The 22,204-nt window shown below is 40.5% G+C and overlaps 1 protein-coding gene across 2 annotated transcripts in view; it reads right to left on the bottom strand.

Moving 5' to 3' along the window:
* LOC148025138 (uncharacterized) overlaps nucleotides 1–21,986 on the bottom strand; it is a 57,667-nt gene extending 35,681 nt beyond the window's left edge. Inside the window, exons 1-8 of one of the 2 annotated variants that reach the window (XM_087694868.1) lie at nucleotides 20,996–21,986; nucleotides 20,644–20,844; nucleotides 20,441–20,563; nucleotides 19,210–19,247; nucleotides 18,962–19,121; nucleotides 18,810–18,845; nucleotides 14,714–18,517; nucleotides 14,385–14,543 (exon numbers count right to left, since the gene is read on the bottom strand). In XM_087694868.1, the coding sequence (XP_087550994.1) occupies nucleotides 14,385–14,543; nucleotides 14,714–18,517; nucleotides 18,810–18,845; nucleotides 18,962–19,121; nucleotides 19,210–19,247; nucleotides 20,441–20,563; nucleotides 20,644–20,844; nucleotides 20,996–21,082 (4,608 nt within the window). In that variant the 5' untranslated portion in view covers nucleotides 21,083–21,986. Of the gene's footprint in view, nucleotides 1–14,384; nucleotides 14,544–14,713; nucleotides 18,518–18,809; nucleotides 18,846–18,961; nucleotides 19,153–19,209; nucleotides 19,288–20,440; nucleotides 20,564–20,643; nucleotides 20,845–20,995 lie in introns of those variants that run through there. The other variant, XM_087694869.1, reaches the window with a different exon arrangement.
* Between the last annotated feature and the right edge of the window lie 218 nt (nucleotides 21,987–22,204).

Genomic DNA, 22,204 nt, shown 5'->3' with positions numbered 1-22,204 from the left:
CCTGTAATGTCCCCATTACTTCGTTTATTTTAATCAGCAATGTGCGTATACATTCCAAAAATTAATTTATGTTGAAAACAAAATGATAAAGATTGCACATTTCTTAAAACTAGCTCTAACTATGAAGATAATTGACGGAAGGCTTGGGAAACCCTCCCAAGACAAGCTTATTAAAACTATGTTTGTAGTATAGAACAACAAAAAAAACTAGCATAGTGGATAGTCACTTGGCAGTTAAGTGCACTTGGGTGACGACACTGCCGAGATAGATGACCTCCCAGGAAGCTTTTCCTACAAGCTAGTGGGAGCTTCTCGCACGCCACCAACAGCGCCAATAAAGCCTTCGTAGCCGTTGCCAAGTATGCCAAGGTCTCGCCGCCTTGGTCGTGAGCCTTGGAGTGACGCCCGCCCGACAATGCGATGCACGGTGTCCGCCATATATTCGTAAATTCTTATCTTTATCTCCACACTACGTTCCAAAAACGAAGTCCCTCTCTAACATCATCAATGATGCTATCAAAAACGCTAAAAGCAAGCGTTCTCTCTTTACACCCCTCCCCCTGATTACTATATAAACAGGGATAGAACATCACGTCAAAAAAAAACACTCTGTTGTTGACGCGACGAAGCTCTGCTCCAATCCCTCTCTCTCTCTCTCTCTCTCTCTCTCTCTCTCTCTCTCTCTCTCTCTCTCTCTCCACACGTACGCAGAAGAGCTGCTCAAATCCATCAAGCTTCTTCCATGGCTCCCCAGAGACGTCGAGATATTGGGCGAGGTCATGCTCGGAGAGCTTCCCAATGCGAGGAAGTAGTCGTTGCTGAAGCGCAAGTGGAAGTTACCCCCGAATCCATTCAACCCGAAGGACCAGTTATTCCACAACAAACCGAGGTTGCGATCATAACCCATAATCACGATGGATGGCCGAGTGGAGATAATCAAGTTTAGTAAATAAAAAAGGGATTACTTTTAAGCTATTAACTCTACAACTTTCTAATTTTTCTATTCTATGTTATTGCTTTTTGCATCTTACGATAAAATGAGAGATAAGCTAGAAATGTTAGAAAAGCCCATAGAATAAGTCTGTTACATAGATTTCGATTGGTTAGAATGTACTTAAACTTACAAAAACATGTTAGTATTATGAATTGCTTTTTAGGAAAGAACATAGGAATTGATGAGGAGGATAGCTTGTAGGTTCTATGCATCGCAGACATGAACAAGTGTATTAAAAATGTTTTATGGTTATGTCTGTTGTTGGATTTGTGAATGATGAATTGTGTCTCTTATGATTCTGTGCTTGTAACAATCAGACAAGTTGTGGATTGTGGCTCGAGACGTTGGGGTCCCCAACCCAATGCTGCCTACACACTCTGCAGAGTGTGGAAAAACTCACCTACGGGTGGGGATCCTATGCTCCCGAGAAAGGTAGGTGTTTTTGGTTTTTTATCACTCGAGCACCTGAGAGGGCAAAGGGCCAAGTGATAAGTGCCCCTGCTATGTAGGACGGCTCCTAAGGCTCGGGGAAGCTTAGAGAGGCTCTGAGCCAGTAAATTCCCTGTTGACCGCAGACGAAGTGCGATCACATACAGTCCAATCGTATGAGATTGGAAGGTCCTATCCTAGACTAAAAAATGTCTTTTTATGGAAAGACGGTTTTGCACCACTCTACAGAGTGATGATTCTTCTTGTTATTATGAAACAAAGTATTTGATTTCCGAATTGTTTGTTATTTGCTAAAGATTGAGTTTAATGAACCCACTTTAACTGAATAATTTAAAAAAGTTATTTTTTTTATATGTCCGAATAGCGTAGTAGTATGCCTTGCTAATTAGAAAACTAAAGCAAATCCAATCGAGAAAAGTAGGAGGCTTTGATCCTGACGATCGAACACCTATGGCTGGGTAGACCTGATAAGTCGGATAACTTTTCAACACTAGATAGAGCTGATTAAATCGTGACACTCCCAATATCGATAGGATTAGTTACCAAGTTTAAGGGGCCAAAGCTGAGACTTTACCTTATGGGTAGGGGAATCGAGTTACACTCTCCCCCGTCTCTCACTCTCTTTGAACCAAGTAGTGTTAACCTCACTGATCTTTCTTAGGTGGGCATTAGATTGCTGTTAGGGGTGACTTGTCTACGCTTCCCTTGTGAAGTAGAACTAAGATTTCCATATTCAACTAAGTCCTAGGTTTCCCATAGGAAGACTGGATGGTGATGTGCATGGATATGAATTTCGATCGACTACTAAGAGGACTCCTCCGGGTCTGTTGGAGGAGACACCTCACACGTGGTATCAAAGCCTAGGTTTCAAAAGAGCTTTTAGTATAAGATTAAGTAGTCAACATATAAAATGAATTAATAAAATAAACACACTTGTTTAATGAAAATTGTTGTTGATTATCTTGCACTAACACTAGCATGCACATTGTGTCCACAGGAACTTAACAATGAGGAAGCTACACATTTGCAAGATATTTTCCCATCATGTATCAAGTAGCCTTAGGATCGAATAATTTCTCATACCGCAAGCCTATTTTTGAGATAATGGAAATGATCTTTATTCCTCAAATTGTATTGCAACCTTATCCTAACGCATGGTACATGAGAGATTTCTGGCCGACGAATAGGTCACATATAGGGATATATTGTGGGCATAACATCCTTCTTCATTAGTAGCTATGGAAGATTCAATGGGCAGAACAATCTAGGATAGTTAAGATATACATTTTGTTTAGTGCCTTTGTTGAACGGTTACTAGACATTGGGAATGAGCCTATACTTGAAACCTTGTGAATACATCGGAAAGTGCTACAAATAGTACCATCTAAGAGAGTTGTTGTAGTGCTAAGAAGGCCTTATTTTAGCATAGGATGTTTTGGTTACCCCCAAGAGCCACCATATTATATTGTTTGCTATGTACATGAGAATCCACCAAGATATGAGAGTATAGACCTTGATACTTTTCATGAGAAAATGATCCATGAGATGGTGTGTTGGTAGATCATAGTGTGATCAATATATCTTTGAAAATACTTTTCATAAATATAAAGTCTCGTTATTATTTTTGAAGAGCGTGAGTTATGAGCTTATGATGATAGTTGAGTTGCTTTGACGAGTTAATGATGAAGTACACATTATGTGATTGATTTTTTAGATCATGCATTCCACTGCTTACCAGTCAAACGTGTTGGAATTAAGAGAGAGTATAATGGCTATCTTAGAGAAGACTCATCTATGGAGTTATTTAAGCTTACGAAGGGGCTACAACTGGAGCCCAACCTAAGGACGCAACGCCTTACTTTTACTTAGACTCAACTCTGTACGAAGATGTGAAAGTCCATCTCAAGTTGTTGAAATGGCTCGAAGACTTCAAATTGATAGGACTCTATAAGTACAATCCTCTTCGAAATGATAAGGCAAAATATATAGATGGAAAACTTGTAATGAGAAATAAATAGGTGTATGACCAATATACAAAGGTTATTTCTCCCGATAGGATTGTCCTTACAGGGTGCGTAAAGTCAAAAAATTATGAGCTTCCAGAGTATCCCAATCTCCCAAAATCTTACCAATTCCTAGAGACAAAGGTCAAACCACCTCGTTTTGTAATAAAGAAGTTACACAGATACATTGTTAAACACTTGTACTTTCTTATGACAATAAAAATATCTCTCTTTTGCTTTTGATAAGTGTATTATGGTATTTTAGGATGTTGAACAAGCTTATAATTGATTTATGGTATTCAAGATTGCATACAATATTGCTTGCCAATCCTCGAGTTTCGAGAATCCGTGATGATAATTCTTGAAAATATGACAGACCCTCATTACATTCGAATCCAACGAGGCTGGTTTAGACGAATGCCATGGAGAATAGCTCGCAGCTTCTTCACGATCAACCCCGATCATGCAAGGAACCTCAAGAGTAATCTCAAGAGAATTCGGTGGCTTGAAAAACTAAAACTAGATCAATGTTTCTTATTTGAAGGGCAAAGGATTAATGATACTGTGACAATTAATGGGGAGACAATGACCCTACATCATTCGGTGTATGAACAAGTCATCCAAATTATACCTCCTGATCGTATAGTAGTCCACGGGAGACATGGCCGAAATGGCTACTCTGTCAGAGGATACCCTCCTTTACCCTCAATTTATAGAGCCTTAGAGACAAATAAGAACCCCCCTTACTTTGTAAATGTACCATTACATGCAGTCCATGACTGATCTCCATTGTATTTCTTCTTTTGATAAATAAAGATTACTTTATTTTCTAAAGTTGACTAAGAGAGAGTAGATACTTTAACTCTTGAAAAATCAAATCTAACATTCAACTTGTGTGGTAATCAAAATCGCCAACTAGTGAGAATTGATGAAACATATAAGAAACTCCAAGAGAAGAAGTTTCTTCTCAAGCAGACACCAGCACCTGGGTTTAGCAGTGAAGGACCCAAGGTGGAGCAAGATGCAGAAGCTTGGATTGAGGCTATGGACGACTATTTCCTAGCCGTTGAAACTACTGCTGCAAATCAGTCCATGACTGCTCGTCTTCGTCTTACTAGCAAAGCTAAGCTTTGGTGGAAACAATTTTGCCGGGATAAAGAGGTAACAGAAGCTTTCCAAACTTGGGAGCAGATCAAAGAAGTTGTAAAAGGACGTTATCTTTTTCCATCTTTTAAATCAATCAAGATAAATGAATTCTACAACTTATGACAATTAAACCTAACCTTGGAAGGATACTATTCTAAGTTTGTGAGTCTCCACAAATATACACCCCCAATGACAGCGTCTCAACAGATTGCAAGGTTCTGCCAAGGACTTAATCCACCCTTGGACACTCGCCTTGAATCAATAAGACCAACAACTCTCAAAGATGCTCTTATGCGAGTAAAGCCTATGGCCAAGGAAATCGCTCGAAATGGCCAAAGGAACCACCCAATAAACAATTATGGAAGGGGCTACCCAAACCGTGGTATCGACATGGCCAATGCCAGAGGGAATGGTACAGCTAATGCAATCACCCAAGGACCAAATGGGATAGGCAATAGGCAATGCTACCAGTGTGGAAGGACTGGACACCTAAGGGCAAATTGTCCTAACCGTCCTCAAAATCCTAACCCAAACCAGATTGGTGGAAGAGGCCAAGGGAACGGCAACAACCTAGGCCGTGGACGTGGAAGAGCAACTGGTGCCCGGATAATACCGTGATTGGACAACCCAAGGAATGCACATTAGGTTAAGAAATTGAAAGAGGATCCATTCATGCTCTCGTGGAAAGGAAAGGAGCGGACCACCAATGATCAGAAATTCAATCTCCAACTACTTTACAAGGGTACGTCGTTTATAATCTTGATTGATTATGATAGCACTCGTTCCTTTCTTGCACCCAAAACAACTAAAAGATTGTATATAGAATCCAAGGGAACAAGGAAAACGATAGTAGAATTGGCTAGCGGAAAGGAAATCGCCTCAACTGAAACTGTAGGAAAACTTCAATTTGAGTTAGACAGCCATACAATTGAAGCAAAATTCTAAATCCTACCACTAGGATGCTACAATTGCATTCTGGGAATGGGTTGGCTCAAGAAGAACAAAGCCTAGATTCTATGTGCTGAAGAGAAAATAATCTTTCGAGACTTAGAAGAATAAGCTGTAGCTAGAAGAACTAGAGTCCAACTAGCCAAGGCAAACCGACTCAGGAAAGGATTGAAGAAAGGTCAACCAATCTACACAATCCGGTTGAATAAGGTCAAAAAGACTAATGAAGGCACTGTACCTTCCTCGATCAATGACTTCAAGGATGTCTTTCCAAAAGAACTGACTCAACTGCCTCCAAATCGTGAGGTTGATCATGAAATAAAATTGGTTCCTGGAGCCGAACCAATATCAAAATGACCGTACAAAATATCTATTCCTAAAGCTATTGCGCTTAAGGAGCGACTGATAGAGCAAGGATTTATCTGCCCAAGTAATTCACCTTGGGGAGCGTCTGTCCTCTTCCAGAAAAAAAAGGATGGAACACTTAGACTCCGCATTGACTTTAGAGGACTAAACCAAGTTACGGTCAAGAACAAGTACCCCATACCCAAGATAGATGAACTTTTAGATCGCCTACACAGAGCCAAGGTTTTTTCCAAGATTGATCTAAGGTCCGGATACTATCAAATCCGAATCAAGGAGCAAGATATCCCAAAGACTACCTTCAACACTAGGTATGGTCATTATGAATTTTTGGTCATGCCATTCGAATTGACTAATGCCCCAGCCACATTCAACTGTCTAATGCAAGACATCTTTCGACTATATCTAGATGATTTTGTGCTAGTATTCTTTGACGATATACTGGTACTCCAAAACAATAGAGGAACATGAAGGTCACTTAAAGATCGCCCTAGTAACACTCCATGAAAATCAGCTCTATGCCAAGATGAGTAAATGCATATTTCGCACTAACAGGATTGGATATCTTGGATACATTGTTTCTACTAATGGAATCTCAGTAAACCCTACCAAAGTAAAAGATATCCTAGAATGGCCAATACCTAAGACAGTAAAAGAAATCCAAGGATTTTTAGGACTGACATGATGGTACCGAATCTTCATCAAAGATTATTCCCTCATTGTTACACCCTTGACAAATCTTTTAAAGAAAAATACAACAATCATTTGGATCATTGAACATCAAGAAAGCTTTGATAAGCTTAAAGAAGCTGTAACCACTACACCTGTACTAAAACTCCCTGACTTCAGTCAACCATTTGAGGTGATCATTGATGCAAGTGGACTTGCAATCGGTGGGGTGCTAGTACAAGAAGAAAGACCAATGGCCTATACTTCCAAAAAATTAAGGCCCTACGAGTCCAACTATGCCACTCATAGCCTTGAGTTACTCGCACTAATCCATGCCTTGAAACTATGGAGACACTATCTATTGGGAAGGAAATTCACTTTAGTGATAGATCATAAAAGTCTTAAGTGGATCTTCAACCAAGCTAACCTAAACATGAGGCAAAGAATATGAATAGAGATATTGCAAGAGTTTGATTTTGAAATCAAATATCGTCCAGGGAATGACAACACTATTGGAGATGCCTTAAGCCAAAAAGCCTTTCTTAACAGCATTGTCGAAGTTCGAAGCTTAAGAACCGTATCCATACCTGATAACCCTGTACTTGAGCTTGTACGCCAAGCTATTTCTCAGGATAAGGAATATGAAGGACTCATGGCTAAGGTACTTCAAGGAGGAAGCTCTGACAAAGAAAGGTCTAAGATTAAGGATTTTCATGCTAGCAATGGTTGTCTATATTACCATGATCGCCTTTGTGTCCCAAAAGGACCAAAAGTGAAGGCCAAGTTCTCATGGGAAGCACATGACAACCCCATTGCAGGACATCCGAGGTATACCAAGACACTCAATGCAATTCATAAGAGCTATCACTGGCCAAGATTGAAAAGGAATGTATTAAAGTATGTAACTCAATGCTTGACTTGTCAAAGAGTCAAGGCAAAAAGGATCAAGATGCCTAGAGAGTTACAACCCTTGGACATTCCACAAATGAAATGGGAGTCAATAAGTATGGACTTTGTTGTTGGATTACCTACTGCTGCTGGTGGATATGATTCCATCATGGTAGTGGTTGATATATTGACAAAAGTTGCACACTTGATCCCAATCAAAACAACCTATGAGTCATCTGACACTGCTCGAGTCTTTATCAAAGAAGTATTTACGTTACATGGATTGCCAAAGAGCATAATTAGTGACCGAGACTCCAAGTTCATTCACCTCTAAGTTTTGGACTTGCCTATTACAAGCAATTGAAATGTAACTATGCTTGAATACTGCTTATCGTCCTCAAACTGGTAGCCAAACTGAGAGAGTCAACCAGACCATTGAAGAAATTCTAAGGTCTTATTGTGGCAAAGAACCGAGACGATGGATTGAAAATCTACCTTTGGTGGAGTTTGCTTATAACACTACCTTTCAACAAACAATCAAGATGTCGTATTTTCAAGCCTTGTATGGGCAAGAATATCGTATACCTCTAAACTTCTCAGATCCCACTCTGAAGGTAGAGGCTTAGATTCTAAGGCTATGCTTGAAGAGATGGGCCAACAAATCCAATTGATCCGACATGACATTCAAGTTGCTCAAGATCGGCAAAAGTCCTATACAGATCTTGAAAGATCCATAAGAACATTCAAGAAAGGTGACATGTTGTTTCTAAGGGTAAGGCCTGAAAAGAGCTCATTATACTTGGGGAAATACAAAAAGCTTAGTTCAAGGTACTTTGGACCTTATAAAGTAATCAAAGTAATGGGAAGGTAAGCCTACAAGCTTAAATTATCACCCCATCTCAAGATTCACAATGTATTTCATGTAAGCCTACTGAAACCTTATGTACCAAACCCCGATCATGTGCTTAATGACAAACAAATAGTCGTGCCTACCCAAGGAGTTTTGGAAATGCAACCCGAGAAGATTCTAGATACAAGGGAAAAACCTCTAAGAAGCCAAATCCTAAGAGAACACCTAGTACAATAGAAGGATTATCCTGAAGAGGATGCCACTTGGATCGATGAGGCAACCCTTATGAAAGAATACCCCCAATTTCTCTCGAAATGAGGATATCTCGATTTCTCTAAGGAGGGAAGAATGTAATGTCCCCCCATTACTTAGTTTATTTTAATCAACAATGTACATATACATTCCAAAAATCGATTTATGTTGAAAACAAAATGATAAAGATTGCACATTTTCTAAAACTAGCTCTAACTATGAAGATAATTGAAGGAAAACTTAGGAAACCCTCCCAAGACAAGCTTATTAAAACTATGTTTGTAGTATAGAATAACAAAAAGAACTAGCCTAGTAAATAGTCACTTGGCAATTAAGTGCACTTGGGTGACGACATTGTCGGGATGGGGGAGCCCCTCTCTGACATCATCGATGATGTCATCGAAAACGCTAAAAGCAAGCGTTCTCTCTTTTACCCCCCCCTCCGATTACTATATAAACAAGAATAGAGCATCACGTCAAAATAATAATAATAATAGCAACAATCCTTACAGAAAAAGTCTCTCTATTGTTGACGCGACGAAGCTCTGCTGCAATCAGCTAAGCCTCTCTCTCTCTGCACACCTACACAGAAGCGCTGCTCAAATCCATCAAGCTTCTTCCATGGCTCCTAAAAGACGTCGAGATGCAGAGCGAGGTCATGCTCGGAGAGCTCCCCAACGCGAGGAAGTAGGCACTATTGAAGCGCAAGCGGAAGTTACCTCCAAATCCATTCAACCCGAAAGACCGGTTATTCCACAACAAACCGAGATCGCGCTCATAACCCGTAATCACGATGGATGGCCAAACGGAGATAATCAAGTTTAGTACCTAAAAAAAGAATTACTTTTAAGCTATTAACTCTACAACTTCCTAATTTTATAATTCTATGTTATTGCTTTTTGCATCTTACGATAAAATGAGAGATAAGTTAGTAATGTTAGAAAAGCCCATAGGATAAGTCTATTACATAGATTACGATTAGTTAGAACGTACTTAAACTTACAAAAGCATTTTAGTATTATCAATTGCTTTTTAGGAAAAAACACGGGAATTGATGAGAGGCATAAGTTCTATGCATCGCATATATTGACAAGTGTATTAAAAATGTTTTATGGTTATGTCCGCTATTGGATTTATGAATGATGAATTATCTCTTATGATTTCGTGCTTGTAACAGCCGAACGAGTTGTGAATTGTGGCTCGGGGCGTTGGGATCCCCAACCCAATGCTGCCTAAATACTCTGCGGAGTGTGGAAAAACTCACTTGCGGATGGGAGTCCTATGCTCTCGAGGGAGGTAGGTGTTTTTTATTTTTGATCACTCAAGCACCTGAGAGGGCAAAGGGCCGAGTGATAAGTACCCCTGCTCTATAGGACGGCTCCTGAGGCTCAGGAAAGCTTAGAGGAGCTCTAAACCAGTAAGCTTCATATTGACCGCAAACAAAGTGCGATCACATACATCCCAGTCCTATAAGATTGAAAGGTCCTATCCTAGGCTAAACAATATCTTTTTATGGAACAACAGTTTTGTATCACTCTGCGGAGTGATGGTTTTGCTTCTTATGAAATAAAGTATTTGATTTCCAAATTGTTTATTATGTGCTAAAGATTGAGTTTAACGAACCCAGTTTAATTGAGTAATTAAAAGAAGTTTTTTTTTTAATATGTTCAAATAGCATGGTGGTATGCTTTGCTAATTAGAAAACTAAAGCAAACCCAATCAAGAAAAGTGGGAGGCTTCGATGTTGACGATCGAATGCCTATGGCTAGGTGGACCCGATAAGTCGGGTAACTTTTCAACACTAGATAGAGTTGATTAAATCGTGACACTCCCAATATCGATAGGATTAGTTACCAAGTTTAACACCGTTTTAGGGAACCGGAGCTGAGATTTTACCTTATGAATAGGGGGATCGAGTTACACTCTCCCTCATCTCTCACTCTCTTTGAACCAAGTGTGGTGTTGTTAACCTCACTCCTGCCTTTGATTGACTACAAAGTGGTCTTTCTTAGGTGGGCCTTAGATTGTTGTTAGGGGTGACTTGTCCACGCTTCCCCTATGAAGTAGAACTGAGATTCCCATGTTCAACTAAGTCCTAAGTTTCCCATGGGGAGACTAGATGGTGATGTGCATGGATATGAATTTCGGTCGACTACTAAGAAGACTCCTTCGAGTCTTTTGGAGGAGGCACCTCACTTCCCCTGTCAGTAAACTAGCTATAACTTGACCTAGAAAACTCCAATTCTCAAACTTTTTGATTTAAAGCGGAGCCAACGACACCCTCTTCGAGATGAGCTCTAGTACATTATAATAGATTTACAACAGAAAATTCTGTAGCCCGATCTCTGAGGCTGAATTGTCCAAGTCTACACCCTATTTAACCTACAAGTACCCTATTTCCACCTAAATGGTTGTACGTAAGGGCTTTCAAACCCTATGAGAAGCTAGTTTAGAGCTAGTCTATCAGTTGATGTCATTGCCCAAAGGCCAACCATGCTATTCTAAGCTATTGAATTAGTTGAAAGATATGCTCATAAGCATAAGAAGGATATCCCTATCTATGTCGATTTTGGATAGAGAAGGGCTCTAAATAGGCATGAGAACTTTGGTGGAAACTTTCATGGATCTAGTGCTTCATTTGGCAACCTCGCAAAGTCCCCACATATCACATATTTAATGCTTCAAGGCAGAACAGCATTTCAAAGCCAGCAATCACCCATAAATTTAAGCTTAAACAAGGTGACAATAGACTTTAAAATAATTCAACAAATAGTGGCAAGTTTATACCTATGGATCTCTTTAGAGAGAGAAAGAGAAGGATCTATACTAAGTCTAAAGATTACAATATGATTGTCCGTAAAGATGTTGCTGAGAAAGAAATTGAGGATCAAACTATGGGTACACATGCTAAAATTGAAGATCATGAAGAAAATCTTAAGCAAGATTAGTTCTATGACCCAACAAATGGCTTTTTGTTTGGGAATGTTGTAACAGCCTTGTTTCACCCTATTTTGATCATTAAGAGACTTAAATCTTTGAGAGTGCTTATATCTTCAATTCTCTACTTGCAATACCTATGTGAGGGATAAAACGACAAAATAGGCTCTCTACATGAGCTCTGAATCATTGGGAGGTGGACAAAGTCTCCCCCCCCAAGTCGGTTGGTTACACCTCTTTGGGATCTTTAATAGTGGGGGAGAGTCACCTCTCTGTCCCACTATCTTTCCCAGCATCCACCTTTTTCCTCGATGGGGAATCTCAACATGGCAATGATATGCTACTCTAATCAATCAACATGATATGCATTATTGAAATTTCCATTCAGCTCATTCCATGAGATGCAATAGGATTGAAGTTGGCAAAATGAACGGAAGAGAATCTTACCATGCATTGACTCACTGCTAACTTACCCTTTACAATGAATTATGATATATTTTGCCGTGAATCAAACAATCATCAACAAATTATTGGATTAGAGTGAGCAATTTAACCAATCAATTGGTTCTTTAACAATTAGGATTGGATGTAATACTGAAAACTCAAATAAAAGCTTCTAATTCATTGTTTAAATCAAGCAAGTAATACATTCCCTGAAGGGGCTTATTTAACGAATGATGGGCTGAAATTTTATGGAAACTATTCAATTCTTTAATATCTCAATCAAATGTATGAAGCTCAACAATTGGATAGATGAGAGAGATCAAGAATTGAAGAGAAATACCTCTTGCATAGATTGATGAAGGCTTGAATAATACCAAATGCTTAATTAAGCCTCCGGTTGCTCAATGTACTGAAATAACCTTCAATCCTTGTTCCTTGGACACTTGAAAAGAATCTTAACACCTCAGAAGCTTGAGATTGAAGCCTTGAACCCATTCTTTCCAAATCTTGACTCCATGGAAACTCTTGAGGTTGAATCTTGGCTAATCTTACTCAATCTTTGCAATTTCTTCAAGGAAACTTCACTAAAGTGAGTCCAGGGCTGAAATGATAAAGAATGTTCAAGAAATTTGAGAGAAGTTGAAGCTTGGACTAAATCTTTCATGGCTGTCCATGGACAGCACTGCTAGGATTTAAAAGAGTAAGAAATATGCCAAAAGGACTAGAATGAATGCTCAATAGAGAAGGTTTTTGTTGCTTAATGAAGCCTTCATGTGCAAGATTGACACGGAAGAAGCATAGCAATAAGTGATCAGCCAAACCCACTAAAATTGTGCCATTTTTTTCGGGCTGCTTTTGAAGCACCATAGACAGCTGACGCTCTTGTGATTGGTTATGTCCCTACTTGGAATGAAGAGAGGAACCTTATACAAGTGTTGAATAGCCTCTAGAGATCAACGTCTAAGAGGTAGAGTGAATTCTTTGCTGAAAATTCCATAAAACCTGCTGGGAAGTATCAAGAAAGGGAAAAGAGAACCCCCTCTTTGAAAAGTAACCACAGTTTGTTCTTCTCCTAAGTTCAATTAACCCCTATTTTACCAAGTTACCTTCAAAATAGCCTATAATGGATGCAACCCTACAATTTTAGCAAGGTTTGGCTAAGTCTCTTCAAGCTCTTTGTCAAAGCTCCAAGATTAGTCTCTACTCCAAGTACAACACCTGCAAGTACCTACCATGTGGCTCCTATACATGCTGTCCAAAATTTAATGGTGAAAATTCAGAGAAAATATGTATGAAAATGAAAAAATCAAATGGGTCAAAAGCTTATGCTCTGATATCACTTGTCAAGGAAAGAATTGAGAGGTGAGAGAAAGAATAACAGAGGAGAAAGAAAGACTGGAAAGTTAGGAAAGAAAAGAGAGAAACCATAGAAGCTGTGAACAAGGAGGTGAGGTAAGAGACAGTAAATATATTAATGTCAAAAGATATGAAAATTTGCATGTCTCACCCCTTTTATACCTATGTCAATGTGACAAGGTATTATGAATAACTGCACACTAAAATATATCTTCTTCCCAGCTTCTTACATCAGTGTGGAGGTAAAAAGCGCACACCAAGAATAGGGTCGATTTACCAACCAGCCAGCAAACACAAGAATAAAAATGCAACATTGTGATGCCAAGGATCAGCACTGCACTAGCCACCTAGTGCAAAGGCTGAGTCCAAGGATGGTGCAAAGGGAGAATTCTTCCAAGAGGCAACTGCACGTCAGGAGACACAATGGCTGCGGGAGGAGAACAAATGCATTGAGTGCCAACAAAAAGATCACAGCCATGACAAGTGCCCTTAGCAGAGGTGTAGTCCAATGGATGTGTCAATTCAAGCAACTGCATTAATGACACAAAGTCCTAGACCCTTGGGTTCAAGATCCACAGTTGTGGATTTGATATGATTTGGGTTGGGTTACAACAACCAAGAGCTTTGATCTAGGGTGTGTCTTCTTTGCATAGTATATCTTCTATTGGCCCATAGGGAGCATGGATAGCAAGATCTCCATAACATTTCAATCAACTGGATGTAGGCTCATCTTTTAACCTAAATACGCATTTCTATAGACATCACAGTACTCATGTTGCAACAAGCCCCAAGCCCAAGGTGAAGTGTAGCCTTACATTTTTCAGTATATCTTAGTAAGTTTACTATACACGTTCTCTCATCTTTCTCAGCTCACCACTTGTGCTACAGCTCAAATCTGTTTAAATAACCTGCTTTGGATATTATCGTGGTTGTGCTATTTATGGAAGGAATAGAGCCAAAACATGTACTGAAACTGAGCTCATGAATTAAATCAACAAAGAGCCAAACAAATGCAAACAACACAACTACACAGGAAGAAGGAAAAATTGCTGAGTGCTTAGTGCAAAGAAGCAAGAAAGCTCACCTCATTTTTCAATTGGTCTGCCCCTGAGTCAGCCAGACCAGTTATAAGCTGCTCATTTGACAGCTCAAGATACTCAATCTTTCTAAGGAGGTCTGCTTCTTTCTCCAAATACTCTTGTTTAATGTTATTCAATTCCTCTTCCTTTGCCCTCCCATCTTCCTACAACCACTCAAGAGGAGTCGATAAAACAAACAAGCAACCATGCAAGCAATAATGATAAAAGAGGAACATTGACTTCTTCAGGGGGGACAACCGAGAACTCATCTATGCAACTTAAGACAATCAGATAGAAGTCCAAATAATGAGACCAGAAATATTGAGCAACTTACTTCCAAGAATCTCAACCTTTCGCGCAACTCCAATATCTCCTTTGAGTCTCTCGAAGGTGAAGAAAAAGCCAGCTTGCTGTTTGACCTGTCCATAGACTTCTTACTACCCCCTGAGGCCTCAAGGGCCTTCAGCTGCTTTTCTGTTCTAGTTAAAGTATCAACCTTTTGAGACAATTCTTCTTCTAAGAAGGTAATCCTCCTCTGCAATTCGATTTTTTCCTCCTCTTGCTCCACCAGCTTGCGCTGGGCCTGGCTCATTTGCCTTTTAAGCCTAATCAGCTCATTACGCCGTTCAGCTTCCTGCACTTTCGCTGCCTCTTGTGCTTCTAAAAGTGATTGAAAACGAACTAATTTATCCTCTAGAGCAGTTTTCTGTCGCTTGAGTTCATCCACTTCAGACACATAAACCTCTACAGCCCTGAGCCTCTCCTCAGTTGTGATCTTTTCTTGCTGCAGATTGGCACATTGAGCAGTTGTCTCCTTTAGCAACAACTCAAGAGCAGACTTATCAAGACTCTTCTGTTCCATCTCATCTTTCACACTCTTCAGCTCCTTTTTGACTGAGGACAATTCAACAGCTTGATTGCTCAGGACAGTTTTCTCATCCATTAGACACATCCGTTCGTTTTGCAAGCCAGATAACAACCTCTCAAGCTCCTGAACTTTGGATTTATCATCTTCTCCAGAAGCAGTCAGTTGTTCTATAACAGAATGCATTTCCTCCACCTTTTGACTCAAGTGGGCCTGCATACTCTTAGATGCATCAAGTTCTCTTGTCATCTCAACATTCTTGAGCTCCAATCGCTTCTGCAAACAAGATAATTCTTCATCCATTTCTCTCACCTTCTCTTGCATATGCTTGAGGTTCTCCTCCAGTTCCATTTTCTCAGCACGCAGCTCAGAGGCTTCCACCAAAGCCTGAGAAGCCAGATTTTCTTTTTCATCAGAGGTCGAGGATAGTTGTTCAGTGATTCGTTGCAGTTCACTCTGTAAAAGATCCACTGCAGCAATCTTTTCTTCTTGCAACTGAACTAATGACTCCTCTGCTTTCTTTGTGCGATGTTCCAAATTATCATTTACGCCTATAAGTGTTTCAATCTTAGCCTTAAAAGCGAGATCTTTCTGTTCAACGTCCTTCTGGCGTTCCACTATGTCAACCTCCAGCATCAAGCACTTTGCTCTTAATGATCCACATTCATTTGATGCATTTTGCAACTGCTGCTCACAGAATGTTTGATGCCGCTCTAGGTCTGCTACCAGTTTCTGTAGCTCATTGTAAGAGTGTTCCAAATTTGAATACTTGAATTTTGTTTGTTCAAGGTCATGCTGAAGGTTTTGCCTCACCTTGGAATTGTTCTCTGCTTCCTGTGAAGCCAAAGTATGTTGTTTCTCCAACTCAGTCAATTGAATCTGATGTTCGCTCAAAGTGTCTTGTAACCTGGCTTCAAGCTTACTGATTTCAGCTTGATGGTCAAGGCTCAAACCTCGAGCCATCTCCATCTCTAGCTTGTAAGACTCTCTTTCTTCAGTGATATACCTAAGCTGTGCCTCAAGACCAGATATCCTTTCAGAAAGTTGCACATTCATTTCTTCTAAATCCACAATTTGTGTCTCTAATTCCTCTTTATCCCTCTCTAGTTCTGCAGCTTTCCTCTCCAATGTTCTCTTTGCAACTAGCTGTGAATCAAGAGTAGTTGTCAATGCAGTCATCTGTCCAACTAATTCCTCCAGCCTTTCCCTAGAACCTCTGCTTTCATCTTGTGCCTCATCTAATTTTTCTTTTATATCTGCCTTTTCTGTCTCTAGCTTCAGAACCATCGAATGGTATTCATTTTTGGAGGCATTGAGTAGCTTGATTTCTTCTGAAAGTATTGGCAGCTGATATTCCAGCTCCTCAATACGTGATTTATTAAGACCCCTTTCTTCTGACAGTTCCCGAAGCTTTGTATCCAGCGATGACCTTGCATTCTCAGCTTCTCTCAGCTGTGCTTCCAAGCTTTTCTCACTGGCGACATGATCAGCCAGCTCCTGAATAAGTCTATCAATTTCAACGCAACGTTCTGCAAGATCCAATTCCAAAGATTTTTCAGAGGCCTTATGCTTCTCCAACTCTTGGTACAGCTCGCTAATCCAAGCATCATGTCTCTTATCATCTGCTTTAAGATTCTCTGATGAGTATTGCAACTGTAACTCCAGCTCTTCTTTTTGTTTTTGCAATTCATCAATCATAGCCTCCAGGTTTCTGTTTGATGCGATGACTTGCTTCAGCTGCTCTCTGAATTCTGCATTTTCTTCTTGTAAATGCATCAGCTTCTGTTGATGCTTCTGTTGGAACTCCTGCTCATTGATGAGGGATTGCTTTTTGTCTAATGATCCCCCGGCATCATTCATCAACATCCCTTCTAGCCTTTTTTCCAGATCTGCAATCTGTGCCCTTTTAGAATCCAGCTCCTTGCTGGCTGTGCTTAATTTGTGAAAAAGCTCCATATTCTCATCTGTTAGCTCTTTGCAATCTACCTCTTGCTCCTCCATTTTTCTCCTCAATGCATCTACCATCTTCAACCAGTCTTTGTCTGAAGTTTCAGTGATGAGCTCATTCGCCTTTCTATCCTCAAGATTATCGAGCTTGATTGTGTGCTCTTCAACTATGTCATCTTTTTCCATGATCTTCAGTGTACTCTCCTGTTCTGCAGAGCTCAGTTCTTTCATCCATTCTGTATCATCTGCATCGAAATCATTGTCCCCTAAGGTGGCTTGCCGAAGCTTGGCCTCCATGGCTTCAAGTTTTTCTTCTTTATCAGCCAACTTTTGCAGAAACTCAAACTGAGCTGCCTTAAATTTCTGCTCCCATTCAGCCTCCTTCCTGAAAATTTCTGCTTCATCCATACCAAGCTGGATGTGGCCTTGACCAGACTTTGTTATTGGATGGCCCATCTCCCTGTCTGCAAGTAATTGTTCTTCAAGCTCAGTCACCATATGTGTAAGTTCTGCATTTGAATGCTGCAGCTCATTGAGTTGCTCTTTCAGCTTTCTATTTATGTCTGCAAGAGTTTCCACCTCACTAATTTTTGAATCCAAGCTCTCTTCGAGCTCGGTTACTGCAAAAACAAGCTCAGAGTTGGAATCTTGTGTCTTACGAAGTTGCATCTGCAGGTCTGCTGTGAGCTCCTTTTGGAAGTTAGCTTCTTCTTGCAGTGTTCTGATCAGACGTCTGGATTCTTCTAATTCCCACCTAATATCATCATTTTCATCATCCCATCTTCTGGAACCCAATTTAGACAGCTTTAGTTGTTCAGCTTCCAATCTCAAACCATCACGCTCAGCTTCAACAGCAGACATTTCAATCTTAAGCTCTGCCACATTCTTCTGCTCTGCCACAAGCTGCTGCTTTAGAGTTTCCACTTCTACATTCAACTTGCGTGCCTGTCTTTCCCATGTTAAAGTCTCTCCCCGTAGCTCTTGAATAGTTGCTTCAGCTGCCTCCAGTTTTTGGGATAAGCCTGATGAGGTACGAGTTCCATTAGCCAGATTAGAGTTTACGTGCTCATTCTGCCAGTTGTAAGAATCATTCTGTCCCTTAGCTGTGTACGCTGCTCCATTTGGCTGTTTTGTACCTGGTGCAAAGGAGGATCTACCACTGTCCTGGCCATTGCCAGAGTCTCGGCTTGAAGTGGAAGCAGGCCGCCGCAAGGTTGGAACTGCATCCAGATCTCTTGTCATACTATCACTCAAGTCATTGCCATATGATAATGAATCAGTGGAATCTGAACTATGGCGTGATGCTGGTCTAGATGGAGGTCCATCCTGCATTTCCATGTTCATAATGGAGTCAATGAGATTATCATAGCTGAGAAAACCTTCTAGTGGTAAGCAAGCCTTATACATTATCAGAGTTAACAGAAAAATTTTCCAAAACTTGGAACTACAAGCTGAGAAGACCCTGTACTGAGAAGCCAGTCGGTTATAGAAAAAAGCAATATGAGACCCAATTTAAAGTCCCAGTTATTTTATAAGACCTCACAGACAAAACCACTTATGGATAGCAAAATCAACATGCCTTCGGAGCAATCCAAAGTGTAGTTGGAAATAACCTTACCCTCTGCAGCTTAGTGGGAGAAGTGGATCTCCTTGTCTGCAAAAAATGAGTTTTTAGTATTAATGAGGATCAATGCACGCATGCTTCTAGAATATAAACTAATAAGGATGAAAACACCACAATAAAATCAAACAATAAGACTGCAAATTTACCTTTGCTTGCCCCTGCAGGTTCATCAGATATGACTGAGCACTTGAAACTTGATTTGCTGACGCCCCTACATTCCGTGTCTGATTTTCAAAGCTACTAGCATCCTCTTCAGAACCAGTTTCTTCTTGCTCCGGATTAGCATTACGCCGTCGGTCCAATTCCCTATGGTTCAACAGATCACGTCTCAAAGCTCCTGCATGAAGGACAAGATTGTTGTTGCTTCAACCATTCTCTGAAAGATAGAACATACCTTGAGCTGATTTTTGGTGTTAAGCACTGGACTTTTACCTGCACAAAAATGAGAAACCCACATTGAAACCGCTTAAATCACCATGAGTCTACACCAACCAGGTCAAGAAAAAAAATAAGGTACCAGGCACATTTTGCTTCTATAGAATCAGAGATCAAGAAACAGCCCATATGATTCACAATTTAGCCGCCCTAAAGCTATAAAAACAGAGGTGCAGAAATGGCCTTTACAAATTATAATTGCTCCCCTAAGACTGAACAAATATATTGTGACACATATACATTCTGTGCATCTGTAAGGAGGATCATAAAAGCTGATAAATCTTAGGCTTTGTGGGTTCCTGCATATCACAACACCACATCATCACAACTATAAGGTACAGCATCCATCTGTATTCATAATGCATAACCCAACTCCCTTAACACACAACATGTCATATGTTAAGCATGGAACTTCAACTGTAGGAAGACCACAGAGGCAAACTAACATGATAAGAAGCTTCTTTATAACTGTAGGCATCCGAATGGGACTAAACAGTCTTAGAACGACCATCATCATTTCTTTGATGATGTAAGGAAGACTGAGCTGCTGAAAAACCAACCAAACAAGGCTCCCCTACCTAAGATACTCTCAAAGATCAGAAGCTACTATAATCACTTTGATGGAAGAAAATTATGTGTCATAATCCACTGATGATGCTTGCAACTACAAAAGAGAAGTGGGATGAGCTCGAGAAATTGTATGGTGCAGGGAAGAATTTCAAAATCTTCCTCAAAATAGAGTTCTTTAGCTTGGAATACAAACAAGGAGAAGACCTGGGAAAGTTCATTTCCCACATGAAGGGTCTGATGGGTCAATGAGCTTCCGTTCAAGCTCTGGTTGCTGAAGAAGATGCCATTGCAATACTCTTGAAAGCCGTAAGAAAAGTATTTTCAACTCTTGTCACTACTCTAACAAATGTACCAAATCCCATGCTTGAGGGTGTCATTCAGTCTTGTCTGGATGAGGAAAAGAGAAATTAAAAACTCCTGATGTCATTTTCTCAAAATTTCATTACCACCAGATTTCTTTAAGCCCAAATGCCACAACAACAATATTTTTTTCAAACCTTTACTTCCACATACAAATCCTTATCCTGGTCAAACATTAAAAGAATGACTTTACAAAGCCAAACTTCATTGAAACTTCAGAAAGAAACCTAAAAGCAAAAAACCTGCTTTCGCCAACCTACATGCAGTACAGTTCCGGCAGAGCAGTTCTTCAAAGGCAATGCAATGGAATCAGGTGAACTGGCATTGACATAATCTGAAAGATTGATAACCGCCTCTCCCAATATGCCAACTCGGAGAGAGCCCTGCATATAACAGTTTGGCAATTGAATATTGCTTTGCACAAAATGAAAGTAGTTGAGCTGTACATGTCATTGAATCCCACCATTTGAACCAGAAGTTTATACAGTTTATCCTCATAAGCTCCCGTGGAGGGGTCCTGTGTCAGTTTTGTGGATTCAATCACAGGTTCCAGCCATTGGCAAGTGCCATTCCGAACATGACCTCTTGGTGTCTTCACTGTGATTTTACCTGTCTCAAATGATAGTACAGAGACTACCAACTTGTCCCAACCTGAACTCGGTACCTGATCCAGTTTTGATAGTCAACTCAAGGATCAGCATTGGAAAACCAGCTTCAGAGTGCATATTTTTGAAAAAACAGCCAATTAGGGTAAAGGATGAGAAAACAATATACAACCAGGCAAGGTCAGGGTGAAACAGAAGGATCTCCTTTACCCGGCTGGCATGAAACTGAAGGCTGAAGTCAAATCTGGTTCCATCCGATCTCCGCCTGCTGGGTGGCTTATAAGCCCTCTCCATCATATGTTACTGAAGCGTATGATGACACTCACCCCATGCAAACTTGAAACATCATTGCCACAGCACATGCATGCAGAACCAAGCTAACTTTCAAACTATAGCCTCAACAATCTGGTATCAAGTCGATGACCATTGGACAATCTGATAAATCGATAGCCCACACACTATATTCAAGAAGCCTGCTTCATAAAAGGCTTGTTAAAACCTGCGAAGATCCAGAGTCCTGCAAAGAATGTACAAGTATTTTCCTGAGTAGACCATCCCAAGCCACCTGCTTCCTGATGCGCTTTGTTAAAACCATGAGGGCCTCATTGGTCCCAGCTGGAACTTTCTGATCTCAAAGTTGATCTCCATTACAATCAATCAACAGCCATCTGAAATATTTCTGACTGCAAAAGCTGAGCTCCATTAGAATCAACAGCCCCGTCTTGTAATCCATCCATTGCAGCACCATTTATGATGAGGCAGCTCGATGATGCTGAATCAAAGGGGCAGCCTCAATACCACGACCCTGAATAAGCACATCAATCTGCTTCTGAGGCGCAATTGCACACCGGACCCTGCCTCATTGTTAAACTGGCCGTGGTTGACCTTTGAAGTACCCTGATCGATCAAAGGAGGGATCCTCAGGCTCTAACCTTTCTAAAAGGGGCATGACAAATGCTCCATCGGGAGCATTTGCACAGTCCAGGGTAATCTGCCAAAAACCAGCATAGAGGAGGTCGCAAAACCATGGCCTTAGCCCCGTGGCTTTCAATTGATCTTGCTAAAGAAAGAGCGAGCTGGGCAGCAGAAAGAGAAGAGAGGACTCAGAGGAGGACAGCGATAAAAAAGAGGAAGAATGAGATTATGATTTGTCGCTGCTCTCTCTCTCTCCTCGTGTGTTCTAGCTAACATTCTCTTTCAACTGAAAAGACGCTTACTGAATCGCATCTCTCTCTCTCTCTCTCTCTCTCTCTCTCTTTTTTCGTAAAAGTCTCTCTCTCTCTCTCTCTCTCTCTCTCTCTCTCTCTCTAGCTGGAGCTCTCTATCGCCGGTTAGGTCTCTCTCTCTCACACACTTTTCGCCCCGGTGAAAAGCGCTTTCTTTACCTGTGAGGTGCCGGCAAGCGAGCCCGGCCGCCCC

Source organism: Lygodium microphyllum, chromosome 15, assembly GCF_053477565.2.
Source record: "Lygodium microphyllum isolate KBCC chromosome 15, Lygodium_microphyllum_v1.1.10, whole genome shotgun sequence".
NCBI classification, from domain to species: Eukaryota; Viridiplantae; Streptophyta; class Polypodiopsida; order Schizaeales; family Lygodiaceae; genus Lygodium; species Lygodium microphyllum.
This window is presented reverse-complemented; position numbering and strand designations above follow the sequence as displayed.